Below are 26,862 nucleotides of genomic sequence, written 5' to 3'. Positions count from 1 at the left end.
TGAGAATGTGGAGGTTATTGAAAGATGCAGGGTGGTCTGTTGGATGCCTTTACTAACTCTGGGAGATCAGGGAGAAGGTTTTCATCTGTTTTAGGAAAAGAGTAGCTTTAAGGGAACAGTGAATGATAAATGAAAATACTAAAAAAAAAACTTGGTGAAAATTACTCTAGGTACATTTATTATTTGTCTCCTTTCTGTACATTCCACCTGCTGCAACAGCCCCTGATTTTCACGTCAGAATTCACCCATTTCCCATTCTTATTCCATGTGGTTGGGTGTGGTGGAAGGTCTAGCTTTGACTCTGAGGTGAAGAATGTCTCTTGGATATAATTGGTAACAGTAGGTGGGCATGTAACCTGGGCTGATTCAGGCAGAGTGAATCTCAGGACCCTTGTGGGAACCACTAGTAAAGAGACATCATTCCATGCTCCCCCACCCGCTACACCTTGAGCTTTGAACCTGGAAGCATGTAGTCTGAACTACTGCAGCCATCTTGCAACTATATGTCAGCAGTCTGCCTGAAAATAGAGTCAGCAGAGAGGAAAGCAGAGCTAGAAATGAAGAGACTCCCTCAACCCTGATGATACCATTTGAGCCTTGGATTGAGTACTGTCTGCAAGACCCATGCAGAACTTTTAGATTACATGAACCAATAAATTCCCCTTTTCATTTAATAAAGTTTGAGTTGAATTTTTCTGTTACTTCAGATGGAAGTAGAACTAACTGCTATAATTGCTATTTGCTTTTTACTGTGTTCTGAACATATAATAAATATAAAAAACATAGCAACTAGGGCATGTTAAGGAAAGAGTGATAATAGAGAAAGGGGAGGAGGAGGAAAAACAAGCCCTCCCTGCCAACTCTTTCATGGCTTCCTTTTCCCTCCAAACCAAAGACTGAACCAATATTCGTCACATTATACTTTTTTTTTTTAGGATATATTCTTTTGTGAGCAAGAGTAGGGGCCTGCCTGAGGATGTTGGAAACCTGCTTCTGGAACCCCTGCAGAAAGAGGAGTGTGTGTCTGTGGCTCCTGCCCTGTCCAACATTGGAAGCTACCTGGCAGTCTAAGCATGGTTCCCATTTAGAAGATGATTTAATTTTCCCTTGTCTAACTTTCCTTTTATCTTCTGAAGTCAGAGATCCAGAATCCATTTGTTCTTAGGTCTTTTATTCTTTCCTGTGCCTTCACTCTGCCCAAGGTGTTTTCCCCTTCTCATAGACAGTTTTGTGATCTTATAATATTACTTTTCATAGACTTTGACCCCAGACTTTCTGCTGACTTGAGACCATCAATGCCCAGGACACCAAGGACTTTTTTCTTCTTTTTTCTTAAATTCCAGTTGTAGAGATTTGAGTTAATCATGTTCCTCACTTCATGGCATATTATCCTTTTTTTTTTTTTAACAAGAAAAATGCTAAGCAGTGTGTTCATGGCCAAGTACAAAGTCAAATCCTCAATTTCAATTTACCACCATGTTATCAATTCTAGGATATGGTAAGGCTGTTATATTTGGCTAGAAAACCAGAATTCCAGTTCAATAACAAATTGTGTTGAATTTTATTGTAAGGATTAAAGATGTCTAACTCTAAAGGTCTAGTAACTGTCCTGTGAAACTAAGATAACTCTTTTAACTTAAAAATTTATATTATACATTGGATCAATTTATTTATCCATGCATTCATTCATTTAATTTATATTTGTAGACCAATATCCTTATTGGTCTATGCAGAGTTTTTTGGAATGGTTGATTGATTGATTAACTTATATCCCCATTCTTCAGTCACATTCCTCTGTCCCTCACCCACTAGACAATTGTTCTAATGAGTTTACTGTATATCTTTTAATTTTGTATATGTTCTTTAAAATATGCATTGTTATTTTTGTGTGCATGTAGTTTTCTTTTATGTAAGTGCTATTATGTGGTAGATCTCATTCTGTTTCTTACCTTTTTCACTTAGCATCCCTCCTGCTCTATGTATATCTACCCCATTGCTTGTAACTGTGCCACCGATATGTACCTATCTGTATATTTATGTGCTTCCCCAGTAATGGACACTCAGATGGCTTGCAATTCCCCAGTATGAAAAACAATGAATATCCTTTTATGTTCATTAGGGATGTTTGAGAAGTGTTTTCTGAGGCTCTAAACACAAAAGTAGAGTTGCCTGGTGGTAGGGTATGTGTATGCTTGATTTGACAAAATACTGAGACCGCTCTTTGGAACAGCTGTACTACTTTACTTTTCTACCCAAAGTGTTTCCTAAACCCACATACACCCCAAGCGACACCTAGCTTATCTAGTCTATTTCACTGTTATTTCCATTTGTGTTTCCCTAATTAATAAGTTTGAGCATCTCTGTGTATGTTTCTAAAGTAATTTGATTATCTATTCCATAAATTGCCTGTTCAAATGTATTTCCCATTTTTCTGTTAATTGTTTTAGAAAGAGTTCCTTGTATATTCTTATATTAATCCATTGTTGGATGTAGACCCTGCAAGTAATTTCTCCCAATCTGTTACTTGTCTGTTAACTTTGTCATGGTGCCTTTCACTGAACAGAAATCTTTAATTATGTTTTCATAAAAATAATCACTATTTTAAAAAATGTGTGTATATAAAGTTCTGTCGACAGTGTCCTTTCCTACCCAGAGATTACAAAGTTATTTTCCTCTATTTACTTTATAGTTTTATGTTTCTCATTTAGATCTTTATTGCATTTGCAGTCTACCTTTGATGTAGTTTTAGGTAAAGATCCAATTTTATTTTAATCTATAGCATGAACTAGGTTTGCAACTCCATTTATTAAGTAATCTGTCCTTCTCCCACTGATACGTGGTACCTGTTTTATTGTATATTAAATTCCCATATAAGCAAGGTTATATTTCTAAGCTCTCCATTATGTTTCACTGATTTATTGGTTGCAATAATATCACACATTTTTATTATTCTGACTGTGGTATTTCTCAATACCTCATAGGACATATTCTTCCTTTTTGCTCTTTTTTTGAAATGTTGACATACTTATTCATGGATCTTTATTCTTCCATAAAAATTTTAGATAAAGTTATCACCTTTCTCAAAAAACTTCAAAAATATTTGAGGTATTTATGATTGTATTAAAATTATAGATTAATATGGGATAAATGGATATATTTATAATATTGTCATCACAACCAAGAGATGGGATGTCTCTTAATTTATTCAGATGAACTTCTATGTTCTTTATTAGATTAAAAAATTTTCTCCCTGAAGGTATTATGTATTATCATTAATTTCTAGTTACATAGTATTTTTGTTGCTAGTCTGAATGATATCTTGTTTTTTAATACACTTTTTGATTGGTTACTTTTGGTGAGAAAGAAATGCTTTTAATTTTTGTAAGTTGACCTTACTCATAAACTTATTGAATTATTTTATTAATTGTAATAATTTGCTGATTGTATTTTTTTTCTAGCTAGAGGATCATATCATCTGCAAATAATGATGGTTTTCTCTCTCTCATTCTTTCCCCCAATCAATATACTTCTCCCTTCTTTTTCTTTATAGCATTGGGCAGGATACCTCATATTTTGTTAAATACTAACAGCAATATTGTCCCTGATTTTATTTCTGAAACGAATGCCTCTAAACTTCCTTCATTATTATGAGATATACTGTAAGTTTTTGATGTGTAATCTTTGCCAAGTTGATAAACTTCCCATCTACTTCTAGTATGAGTTTTTAACTCTGATATGCATTGAGATTTTTCAAATACATTTTCTACTTTATTGAGATAAACAGATTATTTTTCTCTTTTAGCATATTAATGTGGCAAGTTACAAAGGTAGATTATCTGATTTTGAATCACTTTTGCATTCTTGGTATAAACCTTGGTTGATCATGATATTATTTTAAAATGTGCTGTCAGATATGGTTACCTAATATTTTATTTATAATTTTTTGGATATACTTTTATAAATTATATGGGATTATAATTTTCTTTTATTGTAATACTCATATCTAGTTTTAGAATAAAGATTATACTATTTTATAAAATTAGCTGGGTAGCTTTTACTCTTTTCCTTTTCTGAAAGAATTTGTATAATATGAACTAAGTCTTTAAAATTCTGGTAAAACTCACTAAATATCTTGTTGTGAATTTATTTTAAGGTAGGAAGAAAAGACTTTCAATTATTATTTAAATTTTTTCAATACTTATTGGCCGACTGAATTTATTCTTGCATCAGTTTTGGCAATTTATATTTTTCATAGGAATATATCCTTTTAATCTCAATTTTCAAATGTGTTACCTTATGTTCAGTGGTCACGTCTTCTTTTATATATTTGCTATATTTGTATCTCATCTTTTTTAGTGTTATATCAGTGTTGGCAGAGCTTTGTCCATCTTATTAATCATTTCAAAGAAATAGCTTTTTTAAATTAATCCCCAATCCCTTTGTTCTTTAATTCATTGATTTTTGACTTTATTCTTTTGTTCCTTCTTGCTCTTTTCCCATGCCTTTATCTGAATGTTTAGCACATTTATTTTTACCTTTTTTTTTCCTGATACGTATATTTAATGCCATGAATTTCCCTCTAAGAACTGTTTGATATCTGTTCCACAAATTTTGATATGCAGTATTAGCATCATAATTTAGTTCATAATTGTTTCTCCATTCTCTTCATAATTTTTTTAACCCAAAAACTAGATGGATTTGCCTGATTGAGCTATCAGTTTCTGAGAGAGCATGTTAAAATTTGAAAATCATATTTATTTATTCATCTATTTTTCCCTGGAATTGTTTTAGTTGTCTGTTACATTTTAAGCCTGATTATTAGGTACCTATATATTTTGACAGTTATGTCTCCTTTGTTTTTTTATATTTTCCAAAATATCTTTTTCATATACTAAGAATTCTACTCCAATTTTATTTGGTCCATATTTGCTTGATTTATTTTTTATCATTTTATTTTCAACCATTCTGTGCCTTTGTCTTAAGCATGTCTTTTGTAGACACCATGTGTTGAATCTTTTTTGTGTTATCAAATCTGAAATCCTCTGTCATTTCATTGGTTAGTTTAGACCATTTACATTTTTGAAATTATGGTAATAGTAAGACATTTCTGCCATCCCATTTCATACTCTTCCTTTGTAGTTTTTTCCCATGATAAAATGAGTGGTTTTAAATTATAACCTTTTATATTAATGGATATAAACGCTGGAGAAATAAATAACTGATATTTAGCCATATATTATTTACTAGAGATATACATAAAATAAAATTATAAATAAAGGATAAAAAGAGAGGGATGGAAATGATATGCCACATAAACATTAAAATTAGTATCAGATAAAATAGAATTAAAAGTGGAACATACTGGTAATTAGAGGTATAACATATTGGTGAAAGGAAAAATTCACAAAAATATCTGCGAAGAACTTTTAACACCTAATACTTTGTTTTGAGGTATATAAATTAAGAACTAATTAAAATAAAGAAAAAAATGGAGAAGTCTACAATTATAGTAGGTGGCCTTCATACTTTTGTTAGAAGTCAAAATCATCAAGTGAAAAAGATACAGAAGACTTGAATAATACAGCTAACAAGCTTTTATAGGTTAGGAGATATATATTAAACTCTGCTTTCAACAGAGAATACACGTTCTTTTCAATAGCACATGCAAAATTAATAAAAGTTGATCATATACCAAATTACACAGGGAGTGTCAACAAACTGCAAAAATTGGATATAAAAAATACCACATTAATTTACTACAATAAAAAAGTAGAAATCAACATTGAAGAATAGGTAAAACAAAATAAAAACCAAATATTCCATATATCTGGAAATGTTAAAATCGCACATATAGAAAACAACATATAGAATTCTAGGTACTTCATGAGACACACAGAAAATAAAAATGGAGATGAAAAAATATTTAGAATAGAATGACCACTAAAGCAGTATATTTAAAATCCATGAAATGCAGGTAAAAAACTCAAAGGAAAATTTACTGCCTTAAAGATATTAACTGCAAAGAAAAGTGTAAGAACGTAAACTAAACTTTCAAGTAGAAAAGGAATGGTGAAACAAGCCCAAAAGAAATAGAATGAGGAAAATAATAAAGATAAAAGCAGAAATTGATAGAGAAAAGTTATATTTCTCCCCCAAACCATGGGCATTCTTTTAAAAGAATAATAACATAAATAAAGAGAAGAATAACCATAAAAATGACTTTAAAGAACAGTAAAAAAGCTAAGGGGGGGGGGTCTTTCCTGGTGGTACAGTGGTTAAGAATCCGCCTGCCAATGCAGGGAACATGGGTTCGAGCCCTCGTCCGGGAAGATCCCACATGCTGTGGAACAACTAAGCCTGTGCACCACAGCTACTGAGCCTGCACTCTTAGAGCCCGTGAGCCACAACTGCTGAGCCTGCATGCTGCAACTACTGAAGCCCACGTGCCTAGAGCCCGTGCTCTGCAAGAAACCACTGCAATGAGAAGCCTGCACATTGCAACGAAGAGTATCCCCCACTTGCCACTGGAGAAAGCCCTCGCCAAGCAACGAAGACCCAACACAGCCAAAAAGAAAAAAAAAAGCTAGCAGGAATAGCTACAGGTAAAATAATGATTTTAAAATAAGGTGGTATGAGCAATTAAATACTAATAAAGTTGAAAATGACATGGATACTTTTCTAAGAAAATATAAACCACCAAAGTTAGCCCAAGAAACCTATTTCTGATTCTTTCTATTTTGACTATGAGAGACTGACTATTCCAAGCTCTCCGAAGGCAGGATGCCCAGTACTTTTTTGAGCTAGATTTGCTAAACCTTCAAGAAATATTGTATATGAACTATTCCAGGGCACAGAGAAGAGTGAAAATTTCTCAACCAGCTTTTTCAGTTAGTATAACCTTGACATGAAAATTATAAAAGCCCTAGGAAAGAAAACTATAGATCAATTTTACTTATGAACACAGAAGTGCAAATATCCTAATAAAATATTAGTGTATCAAATCTAGGAGAGTATCAAAAATATTTAATAAGGACCAAATGAAGTTTACCAAAAGATTGAAAGATCAGTTCAGTCTTTGAAAATCAATCATACAATTCATAAAATAAATTGAAAAGAAAGGAGAATATCTATATAATCATCTCAATAGATTGAAAAAAAGCATTTGATAAAATTCAAAACTTATTTATGGTAAAAATTTCAGCAAACTAGGAATAGAAGAGAACTTCTTTAATCTGATAGATGTTATTTAATAGAAACCTATGGCAAACATTATACTGAAACATACCATTGATAAGACAAGCATGCCTGCTATCAATACTAATACTTCATAGTCTTAACCAATAAGAAATGAGTTAGCAATTCCACTTCTGAATAGATACCTGAAAGAATTGAAAGCAGGTTCTCAAAGAGCTATTTGCATACTTAAGTTCATAGCAGCACTTTTCACTATAGCCAAAATGTAGAAATAACCCAAATGTCCATTGACAGATGAATGGATAAATAAAACACAGTCTCTGCATACAATGGAATATTATTAAGCCTTAGAAAGGAATGAAATTCTGACAGAATGCCAAAACATGGATGAATCTTAAAACAATATGCTGAGTGAAATAAGCCAGACACAAAAGGACACATATTGTATGATTTCACTTATATGGGGTACCTAGAGCAGTCACATCCATAGAGACAGAAATAGTCTGTCTCTGGAATAGTATGTTAGAGGTAGCATTTCAAATACATGGGGAGAGGACGTTATTGAAAATGGCATGATGCAATTTTCTATTGGTATGTTAAAACCAAATAGATACATCTATAGAATGGTGGTTGTCAGGGGTTGAGGGGAGGGGGAATGGGAAGTTATTATTTAATGAGTATAGAGTTTCAGTTCTGGCAAATGGAAGTGTTCTGGAGATGGATGGTGGTGATAGTTACACAACAATGTGAATGTACTAATTCCACTGGACTGTACAATTAAACTCCGTTAAAATGGTAAATTTTATTTTATGTATATTTCACTACAATAAAAGTAAGAAATGAGGCATAAATATGGAAAAGGTAGATAATTCACTTATCAGTTTCAGACAAAATGTACCCAAGAAAATTAATTGAAAAATATTCAAAGAAAACAATAAAGTACAGCACATTAACTAAATATACAATTAGCATAAACAAATTAGTAGCTTCCTAAAAATTACCAATTCAAAAATATAATAGAAAAATCCCATGTACATTAACAACAAAAATATAAAGTGTCCTCAAGTAAACCTAATGAAAAAGTGCAATATCTTTATAGGAAAAAAAATTTACAGAGGGATATAAAAGAAAACCTGAATAAATTGAGAAATGGTTAAATGGTCAGTTGTCTCCAAATTAATAAAAAAATTAAATGCAATTCCTTTTAAAATCCTTCAAGGATTTTCAGTAGAATCTGACGAAATGATTCTATAATTCATGTACAGTATAAGTATAAAGGAAAAGTCAATATATCTTTGGAATAGAAGAACAAAGTGTGGAGAAATTGGCCCCTAGTGATCTAGACATTTTAAAGTTTTAATTGTTAAAGAATGGTGTGGAAGGGCAAATAAACAATGGGGTAGAGGAGAAAGCCAGAAACAGACCTACCTATAGGGATTTTGGAATAGTGTGTTAGAGGTAGCATTTCAAATACATGGGGAGAGGACATTATTGAAAATGGCAGGATGTAATTTTCTCCTGGTATGTTAAAACCAAATAGATACCTCTATAGAAAATCAGATCATGCCCCATACAAAAATAAATTCCAGATGGATAAAGGACCTAAACCACAACCACAACCAAAACAAAACTAAGAAAATAAAACTCTTAAATTATTTGAAGATGTAAAGGAATGAAAAATATCTTTTGTTTCTAGGAGAGAAGGTTTTCTTGAATATGTCCCCCAAAGCTGAATTCATAAAGAAAAGGGTAGGGCTTCCCTGGTGGTGCAGTGGTTGAGAGTCTGCCTGCCGATGCAGGGGACACGGGTTCGTGCTCACCGGCTAGGACCGTGAGCCATGTCCGCTGAGCCTGCACGTCCGGAGCCTGTGCTCCACAACGGGAGAGGCCACAACAGTGAGAGGCCCGCGTACCGCAAAAAAAAAAAAAAAAGAAAAAAAGAAAAGAAAAAGGTAGATATATTTGGTTACATAAAAGTTCCAAATTTGTATTTGACAAAAGACACTCTAAGTTAAAAGAAAGCTTTGAATTGGAAGAAAATACCAGCAACATATTTAACAAGTAATGTGTTGGTATTCAAATTACATTGAGATAACCTAGATAAGATAACCTAATAGTAAAAGGATCAAGGATTAAAATAAGTATTTCATAGAAAAGAGAACTCTTTACACGTCTTTTCACCTTGTGTATCCCTTAGCTAATATTGTAATCATAGTTATTTTTACTACTTTTGTATTTTAACCTTTATACTAGCTTTATAGATGGTTAATCAACCACCTTTACTATATATTTACCTTTCCAGTGAGATTTATCCTTTTTTATGTTTTATTATTAGTAATTAGCACTGTTCTTTTCAACTTAAAGAAATCTCTTTAACATTTTTTTTGTAAGGCAGTTTAGTGGTAATGAACTCTTTTAATGTTTACTTGTCTGGAAAAATCTTTGTCTCTTACGTAGTTGTGAATGATAAATTTGTAGAGTAGAGTATTCTTTGTTGGAAGTTTTTTCTTTCAGCACTTTGAAAATATAATGACACTCCCTTCTGGCTTGCAAAGTTTCAGCTGAAAGAAAAACCTGCTAATAGTCTTATGGGAGTTCCCTTGTACATAACAAGTTGTTTTTCTCTTGATGCTGTTATGATTCTCTCCTCATCTTTAACTTTTGATATTTTAACTATAATGTATTTTGGTGTGGGTCTTTTTGGATTCCTTTTAATGTGACTCTCTGGGATTCCTGGATCTGGATGTCTGTTTTCTTCCCCAGGTTAGGAAAATTTTCAGCCATTATTTCTTCAAATAAGATTTCTTCCCCTTTAAAGATGTAAAATGTGACATCAGAAACATAAAATATAGGGGCAGGGAGATTAAAACTGTTGAGCTTTAAAATGGGATGAAACTTAAGTTGTTATAAAATTAAAAAGGGCTGTTAAAGATACACATTGTTGTATGTAAGCCTCATGGTAACCACAAAGCAAAAACCTATAGTAAATATATAAAAGAGAAAGAGAAAGAAATATAAGCATATCACTAAAGAAAATCATCAAACCACAGAGGAAGAGAGCAAGAGAAGAAGAAAGGAACAGAGAAGATGTACAAAAACATCCAGAAAACAATTAACAAAATGGAAGTAAGTACATACTTAACAATAATTACTCTAAATGTAAATGCACCAATTTTTCCAATTAAAAGACATAGAGTGGCTTAATGGATAGAAACAGGACCCAGCTATATGCTGCCTACAAGAGACTCACTTTCATTTTTTAAGTTTTATTTATTTACTTATTTATTTATTATTAGTTATGCCACACAGCATGTGAGATCTTAGTTTCCTTACTGGGGATCGAACTCGTGCCCCCTGCAATGGAAGCTCAGAGTCTTAACCACTGGATCACCAGGGAAGCCCCAAGAGACTCACTTTAGATGTAAGGAAACACACAGACTGAAAGTGTAGGGAAGGAAAAAGGTATTACATACAAATGGAAATGAAAAGAAAGCTGGAGTAGCTATACTTATGTCAGACAAAATAGACTAAAGCAAAGACTGTAATAAGAGACAACAGCACACACACACCCCAAAAAACAAGCTCACAGATTCAGAGAGCAGATTTGTGGTTCCCAGAGGTGGAGGCAATGGGGAGGAGAGTGAGAGAAATGGGTGAAGGGGGTCAAACATTAAAAAAGTTTAAAAAAAATCTATCTATGTTCAAGCTCAATGAATAGTAACTGTTCAGGACTTCCCTATGTTTTGGATGACTTCCCTTATTTATACCCAAGAATTGATGGAAATGACAAAAAAAGCAAAGAAAAATAAAAGAAAACACAACAAGGCAATACAATTTAGAGAAAACACTTAACCTGCTGGTATTCAGGAGGATACCAATTAAAATGATGATAGATGCTATTATTTACTCCTAAGATTATCAAAACCTCTAAAGCTGATAATATTAACTTTTGGCCCAGTATTGGGGAAAGGGAACTTACATATACTTCTGATAGGAGGCTAATTTGATACAGTTACTTTGGAGGATAATTTGGCAATATCTATTAAATTCAAAATTACACACATCCTATCTGCCAATAATTCCATTCTAGGTTTCCACCCTAGAGAAACACTTACATGTGTGAACAGGGAGACAAGTGCAAGATACTAATTGCAGCATTGTTTGCAATACTGAAAAACTGAAAACAACCTAAATGCCCACCAATAGATGGATGGCTAAATAAAATTCAGTGTATCTGTATCATAGAATTCTATAGCAATTAAAAAGAATAAACTAGATTTCTGTAAATCAACATCTCCAAATATTATTCAGTGAAAAATTTATAATGCATAAATGTAAACGCAATATGACTTTTTTTATATAAAAATGCATAGTAAATGTAAAATATTTTCTCTGTGTACTGGTTTATGTGTGTAAAAAATAGCTTTAAGTTGTCTGGAAGGAATAAGCTCAACTTCCCAGTGATTATCTCTGGGGAAGGAGGAGAGGGATTGAATTTGGGATGAAGATCAGAAAGGACTGTAGTTTCATCTATAAATATTCTACTTTTAAAAGGAAAAATATATTCACATATCATTTTATAATTAAAATTAATTTTAAAAACACTTTCTATTACTGTGGTATGTCTTTGTTGAAAGAATGCACTGTGTGAACTAATAATGATGTGCAGTCATTTTTATTCCTATGATTAATAGAGGCCAGGATAATTTGATGTGAGTTTTGTTTATTTATAGTAGTAAATTAACTCACTATACTAGTAAACTTGCATGTTTATGTAACATGCCAATAATAAAAAATAAGAAAAAACATTAAGACTACTTAAAAAGCTGGGCTCTCATGTTGAGTTCTCCTTAAACCTTAGTCTATACCGACATGAATCCATTTTCCTTTGGTTCTGTTTCCAAAAGACAAAAGAATATGGTAGAAAAAGAACTGGGCTGGCATATAGTCTGCAGCTTTTTTTCTGATTAAACAGTCAATATATACTAATTGTGTGCATTGGGATTCACTTCCCACAAATAATAAATAAAAGGATTATCATGAGGTTCCTAATCTGTCAATATCTATGAGCAGACTTCAGTTGGTCTGCAAAGTCCTTGAAATTACAGGAAAAAATTTGTGTGTAGGTAGGTATGTGCATTTTTTTAATGGGAGGGCATTTGGGAGAAAGATGCTTAAATGGTTATGGAACAACAAAAACAACAACAAAAGGTTTATAGTCATTGACCTAGATAATCTTCAGTGTCCTTTTCAGCTGTGAAATTCTGTTAAAGGTAAATACTGAGACTTTTTTATACTGTCCTTTCTTTTTCTCTTTTCTCTCATCAAACAAACACCAAGACAAAAGCAGTTAACAAGTTTTATCAACCATAAAATGATAAAAATGCCTAATTTTCAAAATTAATATGATTATTAAATGGAATAATCCATGTAAAGCCCGAAGCTAGCTACAGTGCTGGGGAGACGTTCATGAACAGGCTTGCGCATGTCCAATCCAAAATGAGATCACAGCTGCTCAGATCTGGCTGATTATTGAGAGGAGGATGTTGACCCAGGCTGGATATTTGGCTTAAGAGAAATCAGAAATCCAGGGACTTTTTTTTTTTTGGTGTCATCTCCCAGTTTCTAAACATTGTTAACTAATTCATATTTTAAATAGTGTGAACTAGTGGTGTGCTGGCTAAATGAAACATATCAGTAGACTATGTATAACCTGTTGGTCGCTTTTGAACTTCTAGGTTTCTGTATATGACCAATGGCCTGAACCAAACAATACCATGTAAAGAAAATATCAACAAAGTTTACTCTCTCATCAAAGTCTCATTTTTTTTCCTTCCTACAAAGTTGGTCTATGACTCAAGCCAGAAATCTAGCAATATTAGACACCTTCATCTCAGTCACTGTATACTATCTAACCACAAATCTCAGCAATATGTTCTGCATCCAGCCCCTTTTATGTACCCCATGTTGCCTCTGTCATCTTTTACCCAGATTATTATAGTAGCTGCTGGATTGGTCTTCACACCTCAAGTCTTGCCCCTCTGCCATAAAAAAACAAAAAAAACAGGGCTTCCCTGGTGGCGCAGTGGTTGAGAGTCTGCCTGCCGATGCAGGAGACACGGGTTCGTGCCCCGGTCCGGGAAGATCCCACATGCCGCCGAGCGGCTGGGCCCGTGAGCCATGGCCGCTGAACCTGTGTGTCCGGAACCTGTGCTCCACAATGGGAGAGGCCACAGCAGTTAGAGGCCCGCATACCGCAAAAAAAAGAAAAAAAAACAAAAAAAAAAACCTTTCTGAAATGAACATATGATCATGTGATTTTACAAAAGCCCTTTGATGGTTGTTCATTGCTTATAGCTAAAGACTAAAGTTCTTAGCAAGTTTTATCAGATTCATTGTTATCCAACCTCTGCCTGTTGTTCTGACATCATTTCCTGCCATGCTGCCACATACAACCTGTGTCTTACCTGTGCTGAATTATTTTCGAGTTCCTTTAGCTCACCATCGTCTTTCTTACTTTAAGACTTTAGGCACACTTAAAGATATATATTCCTGGGGTAGTCTACCCAAGTAAACCTGGATAACTCCTGGCCACTTCTGGAGACTCATTGCAAAGTTCCCCTCTTAAGATTTCTTTGAATACTGTTTCTTCACTTTTAATCAGAGTTAAAATCAGTTGATCACTTCACTGCAAACACAGTCCCTTAATCATGTCTATTATAGCACTTGCCACAGTATTCATCTATTGCTTTCTCATATGTTGGTCTCCCTAATTACTATGTAAACTCCTAAAGGACAGGGACTATGTCTTTCTGATATTTGTAACTTCAGTGCCAAGTATAGCATCTGTCAACTAAGTAGTTACTAACTTGCCTCCAATGAATGAAATGAGTGAACAAATGATCCTTATGTTGCATTGACAACACCTACATCATCTGGATCATCTGGATTCTGTAGTTAAACTAATCAGAGAGGGATTGCTCATCAGCCTAGCCCACATTCTGAGATTGCTTGTTGGAGAGCTGTAGAAATGTGAGTACTTTGTCACACATAGGTGGAGCTCAACCATTTCTTCTTACAGGCTTGGCTAGCTGAGTCTGACAAAACTTGTCAGGAAAGGTGTTAGGAAGAGTGAGGCAAGGATTTGGAAAAAAAAAAAACAATAGGAATTAGATAGTAATGTTGCTGGAAAATAAAGGGTGTTGGGTATTCCCCAACTCCCCCAAATATTCAAATCTAGGGCTTATGTGGTATGCTTTGGGAGCAACATAATCCTTGTCCAGCCCCTGAAATTGCACCAATTGGAAATAATTTCTCTAATGCATTTTTTAATGCTCCTTGGAATAAATTAGTGTAAATGAGATGTGATTTTGTTTGTGTTTTGGTTGATTGGGTTTTAAGACACCCAGCCAACCAAGCAATTCAACAAACAACATCAGAGCTGACAAAATTCATCTTGAGAATTTGAGGAAGAAGAAGGGTTGAATTTTTGTCTTATTAAAGCCCTCTTGACAAGGGAAAGATACTGCTGGGTGAGGTATGGCGAAGACTTTAACATTTAAAAAATTCAAAAATCTATCTATCATCTATCTATCTCTATATCTATCTCTATATCTACCTACCTATCTATCTATCTATCTATCTATCTATCTATCTATCTATCTATCATCTATCTAGCTATCTCTATCTAAAAGAAGAGATGTGAGCTGATTTTTAGAGGAAAGAAAGGGAAACCAACATTTGATGTGTGCTCTCTGGGTGTTAGGGTTCTGTGTTGGGTAGTGTGAGGGAGTGGAAGACACCTGGGCTTTTGCGTGAGTGGGGTCTGACTTTGCTGCTTAGCTGCATACAAGCTATGTGGATTTGAGTAAGTTTTTTTAAACTTCTCTAAGCCTAATTTTGCCTGTAAAGTATGGATCATTTTTGATTTGCAAGGTAGGTGTAGGGAAAGTATCTGAAGCACAGTAAGTAGGCATTCAATATTTTAATTTTCTTTCTATTATCCGCAGTGGGATAAATAGCACAAATATTGCATGATTTGTATTAACTGAAGTAATAGAAGTAGACTGGAACTCAATTTTTTGACTCCCAGCACTAGAGGAATCTTGAAGTAATGACTCTAAGTTGGGTCATTAGAGGAAGGGGAGAATTTGCCTACACTGGAATCTAAGTTATTTAGTCCTTAAATCGTGTCCCTGCAACCCCCTCAGCAAATCACCGATTTGTAGATTTCAGATTCTCCCTATATTTCCTCTTCTCTAATAGCCTCACTATGGGAAACTGCTTCTCCTACACTTCATGACTATGTTCTAATGAAGGACTGATAACCAGTCAACCCTTAAAACTTTAATCCTAGGGAAAGTTGGTAAAGCCAGAAACACATCAAAGTATTTGGGAACAGAGAGTGATTCTCCATTTCATCCTTTTCCTAATTACTTTATTGTAGGCAGTAGGAGGTCACAAGATCTTCATCAGTGTTCATCATGGAGAAATGAAAAAAACAGGCAATATAAGAGACAATTTAATATATTTAAATAATTTTAAAAATGGACACAATGCCTTGCAAATTCTATACTTCCTCGTGTTAGATGGCTTCATAATACAAAAAGAATACTTATAAACTTCTCCTACTGGTACCTCTGTGTACTTCATAAGTAGAATTCTCTCACTTTCACTTAACATACTCCCCAAATATGGTAAGATGTCACTTAAAATAGGTTTAAAAGTCTGGGTTAGTGGCCTTTTAATCGTGCCAAGTGGTTTATTATTAGAGAGGAAGCTGCCCTCTGTTTATTGGCTGGGTTCATTTCCAGTCGAATCCAGCATTATCTCAATCTTCATCCTTTTCTCTTCTTCTTCTTCCTCTTGCTCATTGCCCCCACAGCTTATATACTCACCTTTGATTGCAAGTAGTATTATTTTATTTTATTTTATTTTATTTTTATTTATTTATTTTTTTGCGGTACGCGGGCCTCTCACTGCTGTGGCCTCTCCCGTTGCGGAGCACAGGCTCCGGACGCGCAGGCTCAGCGGCCACGGCTCACGGGCCCAGCTGCTCCGCGGCATGTGGGATCTTCCCGGACCGGGGCACGAACCCGTGTCCCCTGCATCGGCAGGCGGACTCTCAACCACTGCGCCACCAGGGAAGCCCTATTTTATTTTTTTAACTTTTATTTTATATTGGAGTGTAGTTGATTTACAATGTTGTGTTAGTTTCAGGTGTACAGCAAAGTGATTCAGTTATACATATACATATATCTATTCTTTTTCAAATTCTTTTCCCATTTAGGTTATTGCAGAATATTGAGTGGAGTTCCCTGTGCTATACAGTAGGTCTTTGTTGGTTATCTATTTTAAATATAGTAGTGTGTATATGTCAATCCCAAACTCCCAATCTGTCCCTACCCCCCACTCTTCCCCCTCTGGTAACCATAAGTTTGTTTTCTAAGTCTGTGACTGTTTCTGTTTTGTAAACAAGTTAATTTGTATCATTTTTTTTAGATTCTGCATATCAATGATATACAGTTTTTGTCTTTCTCTGTCTGATTTACTTCACTTAGTATGATAATCTCTAGGTCCATCCATGTTGCTGCAAATGGCATTATTTCATTCTTTTAAATGGCTGAGTAATATTCCATTTTATATATATATATATATATATATATATACACACACATATATATATATACACCACATCTTCTTTATTCATCTGTCAATGGATATTTAGGTTGCTTCCATGTCTTGGCCATTGTAAACAGCACTGCAATGAACATTGGGGTACATGTATCCTTTCAAACCATAGTTTTCTCTGGACATATGCCCAGGAGTGAGATTGCTGGATCGTGTGGTGGCTCTATTACATTCCCACCATCAGTGTAGGATGGTTGCATTTTCTCCACACCTTCTCCAGTATTTATTGTTTGTAGATTTTTTGCTCATGCCCATTCTAACTGGTGTGAGGTGATATCTCATTGTAGTTTTGATTTGCATTTCTCTAATATTTAATGATGTTGAGCATCTCTTCATGTGCCTCTTGGCCATCTGTATGTCTTCTTTGGAGAAATGTCTATATAGGTCTTCTGCCCATTTTTTGATTGGATTGTTTGTTTTTTTGATATTGAGCTGCATGAGATGTTTGTAAATTTTGGAGATTAATCCTTTGTTGGTTGCATCATTTGCAAATATTTTCTCCCATTCTGTGGGTTGTCTTTTAATTTTATTTATGGTTTCCTTTGCTGTGCAAAAGCTTTTGAGTTTAATTAGGTTCCATTTGTTTATTTTTGTTTTTATTTCCTTTCCTCTAGGAGAGGGATCAAAAAATATTGCTGCAATTTATGTCAAAGAGTGTTCTTGCTATGTTTTCTTCTATGAATTTTATAGTATCTGGTCTTACATTTAGGTCTTTAATCCATGTTCTTGGATTGGAAGAATCAATATTGTCAAAATGACTATACGACCCAAGGCAATCTACAGATTTAATACGGTCCCTATCGAATTACCAATGACATTTTTCACAGAACTAGAACAAAACATTTTTTAATTTGTATGGAGACACAAAAGACCCTGAATAGTCAAAGCAATCTTCAGAAAGAAAAACGGAGCTGGAGGAATCAGGCTTCTTGACTTCAGACTATACTACAAAGCTACAGTCCTCAAAACAGTATGGCATTGGCACAAAAACAGAAATATAGATCAATGGAACAGGATAGAAAGCCAAGAAATAAACCAATGCACCTATGGTCCATTACTCTATGACAAAGGAGGCAAGACTATATAATGGAGATAAATGGTGCTGGGAATACTGGACAGCTACATGTAAAAGAATGAAATTAGAACATTCTTTAACACCATACACAAAAATAAACTACATGTAGTATTATTTCGGAAGGGCTTTTCTGGTTATCATAAACTCTCATAACACAGAGGACTATGACTTACATTCCAGCAGAACAACCAGTGTATGTAGTGTGTCCAGTACAAACTGACCTTCAATTTCCCACATCCAAAGGTCATCTTTATCTAGAAAGTTTGGGGAAAGAAGAATTTTATCTTTGTTCCTCCTAATTTGGCCATTCAGAGTTTCTCCTCAGTGCCACATGCTCCTCCCTGACAGTACAGACATGCTTTGAAGAATGCTTTGACCTAACTTAGTGTTCCGTGGTACAGAGATGTTTTATCCATAGGATGCTGGCACACATGTGGTGGTAGAGGGAAAATCTCTAGTCATACATACCCTATGACTAATTTCCCAGCAGAATTGCATCTAAGAAATTCAACTGTTCATAGGGGTTCCATATGGGTGCAGTACATTTTCTGTTTTCCTTGTAGACCATACCTGCTGTCTTGCTTTTATCTTTCCTTTTATCTTAGAAGGGGAATATGTAATTCTTTTTGAACTATTTTAGAATACTTTTGGTGTAATTTATAAGGGACAGTTGCCTTCAATTTGACTAAAACAAAATTATTGATGGTTTTAGCAGTCTGGAATATAATTTTTTCATTATATTTAAACTCAAATGAGTGTGGTCAAGGGATTATGGGAATCACTGATAAATATTTGATCCTATGTATTTATACACACACAAATACAATAAAGGCAAATTAACATTGATTCAGGGAACTGGTGAAGTTTTTGATACTCTTAAATTTTATAATTGGAGATTAAAGAATGTGGAAGTTATAAATGAATGGAATGAGTGCAGAGCCCCTGGCAGAATGGAAAGAGCTTTGATTTAAGAATCAGAAACCTATACCCTAGTCGTAGCAGCACTTCTAATTATCTGCATGATATGGGCAAGTTAATCTCTGAGTCTCATTTACTTTACCTACAATAGAAATTGACTGGATGAGATTAAGCATAATATTTAAATTTCTAACTATTCTTTCATAATTAGCATTTATTCAATGAAAGTATGATGATGGATAGATTTGTATGAATTGGTTACCACTTAGGGTTAACTACCATATACTCAGTTATTTTTTGTGTGTATCATTAATAGTAGAACAATAATTTTATTTTCTTTCACTAATAAACTAATATGACTAGTGTTCTATTTATGACATAGCATGATTTAAAGTTTGTGTAGTTCTTAAAATGAAATATTAAAAACTAGATGGAATATGTTCTAAGTCTAATCAGAAGAATGAGACTATTTTTTGGTCTTTCATATAACTTCTGTCCCCAGTAGTGGCTGCGATCTTGAACACCCATTGATGAACTGTACTTTAGTTTGAATTTCAAATGAGAAGGTTGAAGAAAAGTAGCTTGAGTTTTTTGGGGGAGGAGAAGATGGTGGAGCATCAAATTCTGATTTAAGGAATTATCACTCTTTTTGGTTAGATTAAATATGCTTTGCTTTTTTTTCTTTTAATCTGTAAATTAAGGGGATGATCTTTAAAGTCTACTAGTTCTCACATTGTGGACTTTTCCTTTTGATTTTACAGCAGTAAACTTTCTACTGAAATTAGTATCTTTTGTACATATTTTTCTACTCCTTGTTATGTCTCTTTCTGTTTATAATAAATTCACATATTTTCTTCCTCCTAGGGAGGAGTATATTTTTAATTGTTTTTATTTGACTGGAAACTTCAGGACCCCATCAGCCTCCACTCCCATTAGCTTCCATTGCTAAGGGATATTTCCGTTAATATATTTGACAGAGAAAGTCTGTGACTCAACTCTTATTTTCAGAGCTTGTGTGGTCTCAGGAAATATCACTTAGGGTTATGTTTAATAATGATTGCTTTGATGATCATGATTAACCAAAGTATCTGAGATCAACTCCTCAGCATAAAACATTTCTTACTATAAATGCTTTGGACAGTGATTAGATTGAGGAAAAGATCAGACGTGATTGAGTTTTGCCTTCTTTGGACTCCCTATTAATAGTATTCAGGTATTTTCCTGCCATCTAGGTGTCCAGAGGTAGAAGAAAGAAATGTGCATCTGACCCCATGGGAGGAGACTATGTTTGTTTTTGTGAAGATAAAAGAGGAGACAAAATATACCTTGATGGAAAGTTTACTTCAATATTTACACAATACAATTTTCTGGATCCTATATCCAGGCAGTCATGACAATAAGTTCAAAAGTAGTAGTACAGAGTTCCATTGGTGGCACAAAAGATGCAAATATTCTGAATCTTCAAGTACTACAACATTCTTTGTTCAGGACATGGAATGTATTATAATGTTATTAGGGAAATTTTGGCTCCTAAACCATGTCTCTTAGCTTCCTGCTTAGGTTTGTTAACACTCAATTAAAACAATCTGGAATATCCAAAATTTAAGTCTCAGAAATTTTTTAAATGCTCACTTTATTCCAGAGCACCCAATCACTTTGTCATATCATTCTAAATGTAGTCCCAAATTCAATTTACTTCTTCCATCCACTATTTTCTAACCAAAGAGCTTAATGATTATGGAGCCTTACAAAAAAGCTTTGCACCAAACAAAAGAAATAGAATACAGTGCTACAGTTAAAATAAAAGATCAGACATATACCTCCACTACCAAAAGAAAGGACCATGTTAAATATCTTAATCCCATGTTGTGTGTCTCATTTCTCCTTTGGGTTAGTTCTTATCTTGAGTTAGTTTGTTTTCCTTTGGTTTCAAATTATTATTCAAAGTAATAGCACCTTTGTTCTTGGACATATTCACAGAGTGGGGTGTTGCTATCTAAGTAAAAGGAACCAGAGTCTGTTCTCTCTCTTCCATGGTAACCTCTGGCCTCAGAGTCTCTTGTCTGCTTATCATCGACATCCTGACTCTATCTTCTCATGGTCCCTGACTGACTCGATCCAGACTCTTGCTTTTGCCTTTCCCCACTCCATGTGTTTATACTGCTTGATAAATACCTATATCTATACTCTTCAGTTACCATAGGGTCTTGGCTATCAAGTGAGTGACTGCCACTTGACTGCTCATAGCTGTCACTTGATTGACCATGACTATATACTTGTCTATCATTGGTGCTGAATCCAGATTGACCCTGGATATCTCCTGATTGTCCATCACTTGATCCCTGTGTTGCTAAATTTGTGCTGGATCATAGCAACTCATGAGATGTATCTCCCAAGAGCTGCTGGCTGGATCCATGTATACCTATTGTATTGAACTCTGATTGTCTATGCCTCAATCCTAATTGTTCATGAATCTTTCCCCCACAATCTTCTGAATGCCCTGTACTATCACTATGGGATCCTTGACTCCTAGTTGAACTAGAATCTGAATGGCTGTGAGCTGCTAAGGATTTTCCATGGCCAGATACAGAGTGGTCACTTGGCTGACTGCTATGAGTGGATCCCTGCCTTCCAGATTGAACATGGATGTCTCTTGACTGTTTCTGAGTTGGTACTGAATTCCCATGGCTAGATCCCTGCCTTCTAGTTATACTGAATCCAGAATGATTATGGGAATCAGCTGACTGCCTTGTCTTTGACTGTCCATGACTTGAATCTTGTCTTCTTGCTCTGTTGCTTTTGATCCTGTATGGTCAAAACTAGAAACTGATTGTCCATGTCTAGACACTTGCTTGGTTGTAGCTCTATCTGTTGACCTCAAAGGACTAGAATTACGACTCCTTGTTCTGCTGGCCCCAGAAGGTCCATACCCAGACTGCCCATAGTCATATGCTGCACTTCCATAACTGCCATGTTTCCACCCTTGACCTGATCCATGTCTTTGTCTTCCACTAATCTGTGACTGAGAATGACATACCAGATTGAGCATGGCTGCTACTTGACTGTTTTTAGGCTATCGCTTGACTGCCTATGTGTATCATGTGACTGTGTATGGCTGGACCCATGTCTCTCTATTGTGCCAGATACTAAATGTCCATGGGTAGATGTGGTCTGCCTACGAGCTGACTGTGAGTGTGTAGATTTGTCTCCTGTGTGTCCATGGAAAGATACCTCTTTCCCTGAACTTCTGGATCCTGATTGTTCATGAGTCGACATCTGCCCTTGATCTGATACTGAGCGCTTAGATGTATCTCCTGAATGTTCATGTGCTCTGCTTGTATTAGTGACTGAATGTTTGGGGGCAGACCCAGAATGTTCATGAGTGTATTCTGAGAGTCTCTGTGAGACTTCTGAATGCCTTTCACTGTCACTGGACTCACTGTGACTAGATCCCTGTCTTCCAGCTGTACTGGATCCTGACCATGTGGATTGTCTATGACTAGAGTGGCCGTGTCTAGTGGTATCTCCTGACTGTTCATGAGCAGTTCCCTGTCTCCCTCTAACTGTGGATCCTGACTGTCCATGTTGAGGTCCAGCCTGCCCATGAGCGGATCCTGAGTGTCTCTGAGACTTCTGAATGCCTTTCACTGTCGCTGGACACTGTGACTAGATCCCTGTCTTCCAGCTGTATCAGACGCAGACTGTGTGGACTGTGTGGTGTCTCCTGACTGTCCGTGAGCAGTTCCCAGTCTCCCTTTACCTGTGGATCCTGACTCTCCATGTTGAGATCCAGTTTGCCCATGAACAGTTCTCTGTCTCTCTCTAACTGTGGATCCTGACTGGCCATTTTGAGATCCAACCTGCCCATGAGTGGATCCTGAGTGTCTGTGTGAGACTCCTGAATGCCTTTCACTGTCACTGAACTCACTCTGACTAATCCTTTTCTTCCACTTCTGCTGGATTCTTCTTATGCAGAATATTCACGACTTGTCTCGTTATGTGTCATGGTATCCCTTGACTCACCATGAGTAGATTCTTGTCTTCTTGTGCTAGATTCTGATTGTTCATGGGTCATTGCTGTATCTCCGTGACCTATACCAGAGTGTCTACTTCTGTCTCCTGATTGTCCATGGGTTGTATTTTTATTTCTACTTGTATTAGATCTCGATTCTCTATGGTCGTTTCCAGAATGTCCATGGGTAAATGCTGAATATCTTTCCCAGTTATCTGACTTGCCTTCACTGTCATTTGACTGGCTATGTGTTGTTTCCTACCTTCTGGACGGTCTCCTTTCCTGACCTGATCCTGGCCTTTTCTGGCTATGTCCATGAATGCTGTCATTATCGTCAGTGTGACTTCCTGGTATCCTGTGACCCCTGTTTCTTTCATTATCACTCTGAGTAGTTCTTTCCTGACTGCTTCCTCTTGTTTGACTGTGGGGTGAATTTGATGTTGGTTTTCTACATATTGGACACTTTTTGCTTGAACTAGGCCCATTGCTTCCTTGTCTACTTACCCTAGATTTATTTTTGTCATAGCCAGAGGATTGACCTGGGCTAGACCCATGTTGTCCAAAGCCAGAAGACCGACTTGAACCGACCATGTTGGCTAAAGCCAGATGATTGACTTGAGCTAGACCCTTGTTGGCCATAGCCAGATTGCCCTGATCTAGACGCATGGTGTCCAAAGCTAGAGGACTGACGTGAGCCAGATCCATGTTGTCCAAAGCCAGAGGACTGACCTGGTCCAAACCCATGTTGTCCAAAGCCAGGAGACTGACCTGAGCTGAATCTATGTTGACCACATTTAGAAAATTCATTTGAACCAGGCCCTTTTTGGTGAGAATTTGAAGAGTATCCACGGGAACCAGATCCATGTTGAGCATAAATAGAAGACTGACGTACTCCAGACTCATATTGTCCACAACAAGAGGACTGACTTGAATTTGTTCCCTGTTGTCCTCCACAGTTCTGTGGCTGACCACATGCTCTAGATCCATATCCTCTCTGACTAGAAGACTGGCTACAGGAGCTAGGCTCATGTTGACCATATCCAGAGGACTGACTTCCTGAGATATATCTGTGACCTTCTTTTCCACTACTTCCTGATTGATAACCTGATTGGGTATAGCTAGATTAGTTTCCTTGCCCTCCAAATCTACCTGCCTGACAAGAACTAGAAGCGTTTTGTAGCCTTCCACACCCACCTGAACTGCTGGAACCACATGCGTGGCTTTCCCTTCAACCATTTCCTGAACTTTTAGAGCTAGACCCAAGTTTTTGTCCTGCACTCCTTGACTAAGTAAAGTTTGATTCATGTTCACTATCATCTAATCCACATGACAGACCACCATGACCTTTCCTTCCCCCGCTCTTTGATCCAGATTCAGGTTCATATTCCTCCCCAGATTCCCTAGAGGGGCTAACATGTGACTTGTTTCTTTTTTCCTCCAGCTCTCCAGAGCTGGAACCATGTCTTTCTTTGCCACTACTCTATGAGTGACCAGAGCTGGACCCAAGGAGCCTTTTTTCAGATCCCTTTTGGCTCTCTGAGCTAGATAAACCACATTGCCTTCCCAGCCTCCTAGAGCTGGACCCACATCTATGTTTCACAGTTCCCCTCGAGCTCTCAGAACCATAACCATGCTCCTCTCCCTCACTGCAACTTGAATATCTGTAAACTGATTTTTGTCCGGATGTATCCTCTTCTTCCTCTTCTGCTTCATTTTCTTCCTCTTGGTGTCGGAGACCATGTCTGTGCTTCTTTGACCCTGAAGCTTTGCAGTATTCTTTGCTGAGAACCTTGTTGCAAGCCATAGCCAGCTTGAATACCATCAGAAGAAACTCAGTAAAGTCCACTCTTTGGTCATGATTTCGATCTAGCATATGCATGATGACACCACTGTGTCTGGATCATCTGGGTTCTGTATACAAGCAACACATCAAAGGAGACCTGGTCAGCCTAGTCCATATTCTCAGCTAAAATATTTGGGTAGAGCTATAGAATTGTGAATGTTTGATGTTAGATATTTTAATCCAACCAAGAAATACTTTAGGCTAAGGCAGCCTAACAGCACCTAGCAGGTGTGAAGAGGTGATAGAAAGGAATAAAAGCTATTAGGATCCTCAGCAGGATACAGTTCAAGGACCTAAGCTAGAAAACTAGGTACTCAGGTATGGCATACAGGAAGGAGCTGAATAAACCAAGTTCAGTACCTGGTGTATTTTAGTTTTACATACATTTTAAGTCTTGCATACTAATATATTCTATGTTACGATCTATAATTTTTTTTTTTTTTGCAGTATGCGGGCCTCTCACTGTTGTGGCCTCTCCTGTTGTGGAGCACAGGCTCTGGACGTGCAGGCTCAGCGGCCATGGCTCACGGGCCCAGCCACTCCACGGCATGTGGGATCTTCCCGGACCGGGGCATGAACCCATGTCCCCTGCATCGGCAGGCGGACTCTCAACCACTGCGCCACCAGGGAAGCCCATGATCTATAATTTTGAAGCTAATAGTTGATGGAAGTAGATGAAAAAAATGCTTGTATTTTGTTTTCAGATTTTAGTCACCTTGGCTACTTGATTGACTCCCCTTATAGATGTTTTCCCTCTCTTATACCTTTTCTTCCTCGTTTACTAGGGTAATTTATAAATTGATATCTTAGCACAAATTTATTTTCTGCTATTTTAGAAGGAAAAACCTGGGGGCATGAAAAAGTCTGAAGGTCTGCATTGTGGGAGTGTACAGGAAAGTGAGGAAGAAAACATTCACCTTTCTAAAAGTAAACACTGCCTCAACAGACTTTTGGATGTCCTCAAAAAGTACTGCTCATAGAGTTAGCTCAAAGGCCATGGGGACTGTGCACTTTTTAGCTACTCTTTAGTCATATAACAGAGAATGTACAGGACCCTAGCAGCTTTCAGTCCTGGCACATGGTCCTCACCTTCAGAACTGGACGAAACTCTTTCTCCAGGAGTTCCTTTAGTTCATCCTTGCTCAGTGTGCCACACTTCCCATCCTTCTTGGTGTATTTGTAGAAAACATCAGTGACAGTGACAACACTTCTCAAGAGGTTGGTCATCTTTTTGCAGCTTTAAGTGAACCTGAAGGAAAAGAAAGGATCCTATCATTCATTTTATTTTCTTTTAAATTCTAAACAGTTCTGATTTTAATAATAATCATCATGATTTTTCAAATATCTTGCCTCTTTTAAACCTAAAATACATCAACAAGTAAGGATAGGTCACGGATGATACAACACACTTTAACACAGTGAAAACTAATTTTGTTAACTTTGAGTTATGTTGCTAAGATCAAGTCATGGTATGTTACTGACTGAACTGGGACTAGATCTCAGATCTCCATGTCCTGGATGAATATATTTTTAACACAGTATCTCTACACTTTGTGTACTTTGGTTTTCTGGGTGTTAGCCTGGAGCTTCCAAGTCTTCTAGAACTGCCGAGATTTATTTCCCCAGTCTCTCTGGCTAGTTTCAATGGTTTTCTTGAGTCAAAAATAACAGACCTTCTAACATGAATACCTACCTCCCCTCTGGGTACCAGAAGCTAAACTGGACTGTAAAGGCATTTAACAAATTAAAAATGGGCAAAGTGGGCCAACACTATCCTGGTGCTTCAGAAGCACGAGATAGCCCTCATCAACGCTCAGGAGGTATCCTAACCTACGCCTTGACCAAACACTGTTCTCTTTCAATAATCAGGGGGAAAGAATCAGCAATGTAGGCAGTAGTTTGACTAGCGGATGATTAGATCTTGGAGCTCTGGAAATTGACACTGACCAAGGATGGGACTCTACAACAGTGCTGGTCTTTTCCCTATTTGAGCTAGACAACCCAGAAAACATGGCATGATAAATAATTAGGAAGAGGGTATTGGAATGGCCTAGAAGAAGGCAGATTTCTACTTACATTATTCTTCTCCAAAACAAAGACAGATTTATTCTAAAAATACCCTGGAATAAA

General features: G+C 36.3%; 1 protein-coding gene across 1 annotated transcript in view; it reads right to left on the bottom strand.

The window, feature by feature from the left end:
- LOC115846991 (filaggrin-2-like) overlaps positions 1 to 25,959 on the bottom strand; it is a 64,918-nt gene extending 38,959 nt beyond the window's left edge. Inside the window, 6 exon segments of the mRNA XM_070045077.1 lie at positions 22,109 to 22,353; positions 22,901 to 23,147; positions 23,394 to 23,668; positions 23,778 to 24,776; positions 24,779 to 24,800; positions 25,822 to 25,959. Of these exon segments, the coding sequence (XP_069901178.1) occupies positions 22,109 to 22,353; positions 22,901 to 23,147; positions 23,394 to 23,668; positions 23,778 to 24,776; positions 24,779 to 24,800; positions 25,822 to 25,959 (1,926 nt within the window).
- Between the last annotated feature and the right edge of the window lie 903 nt (positions 25,960 to 26,862).

Source organism: Globicephala melas, chromosome 1 (genome assembly GCF_963455315.2).
Source record: "Globicephala melas chromosome 1, mGloMel1.2, whole genome shotgun sequence".
NCBI classification, from domain to species: domain Eukaryota; kingdom Metazoa; phylum Chordata; class Mammalia; order Artiodactyla; family Delphinidae; genus Globicephala; species Globicephala melas.
This window is presented reverse-complemented; position numbering and strand designations above follow the sequence as displayed.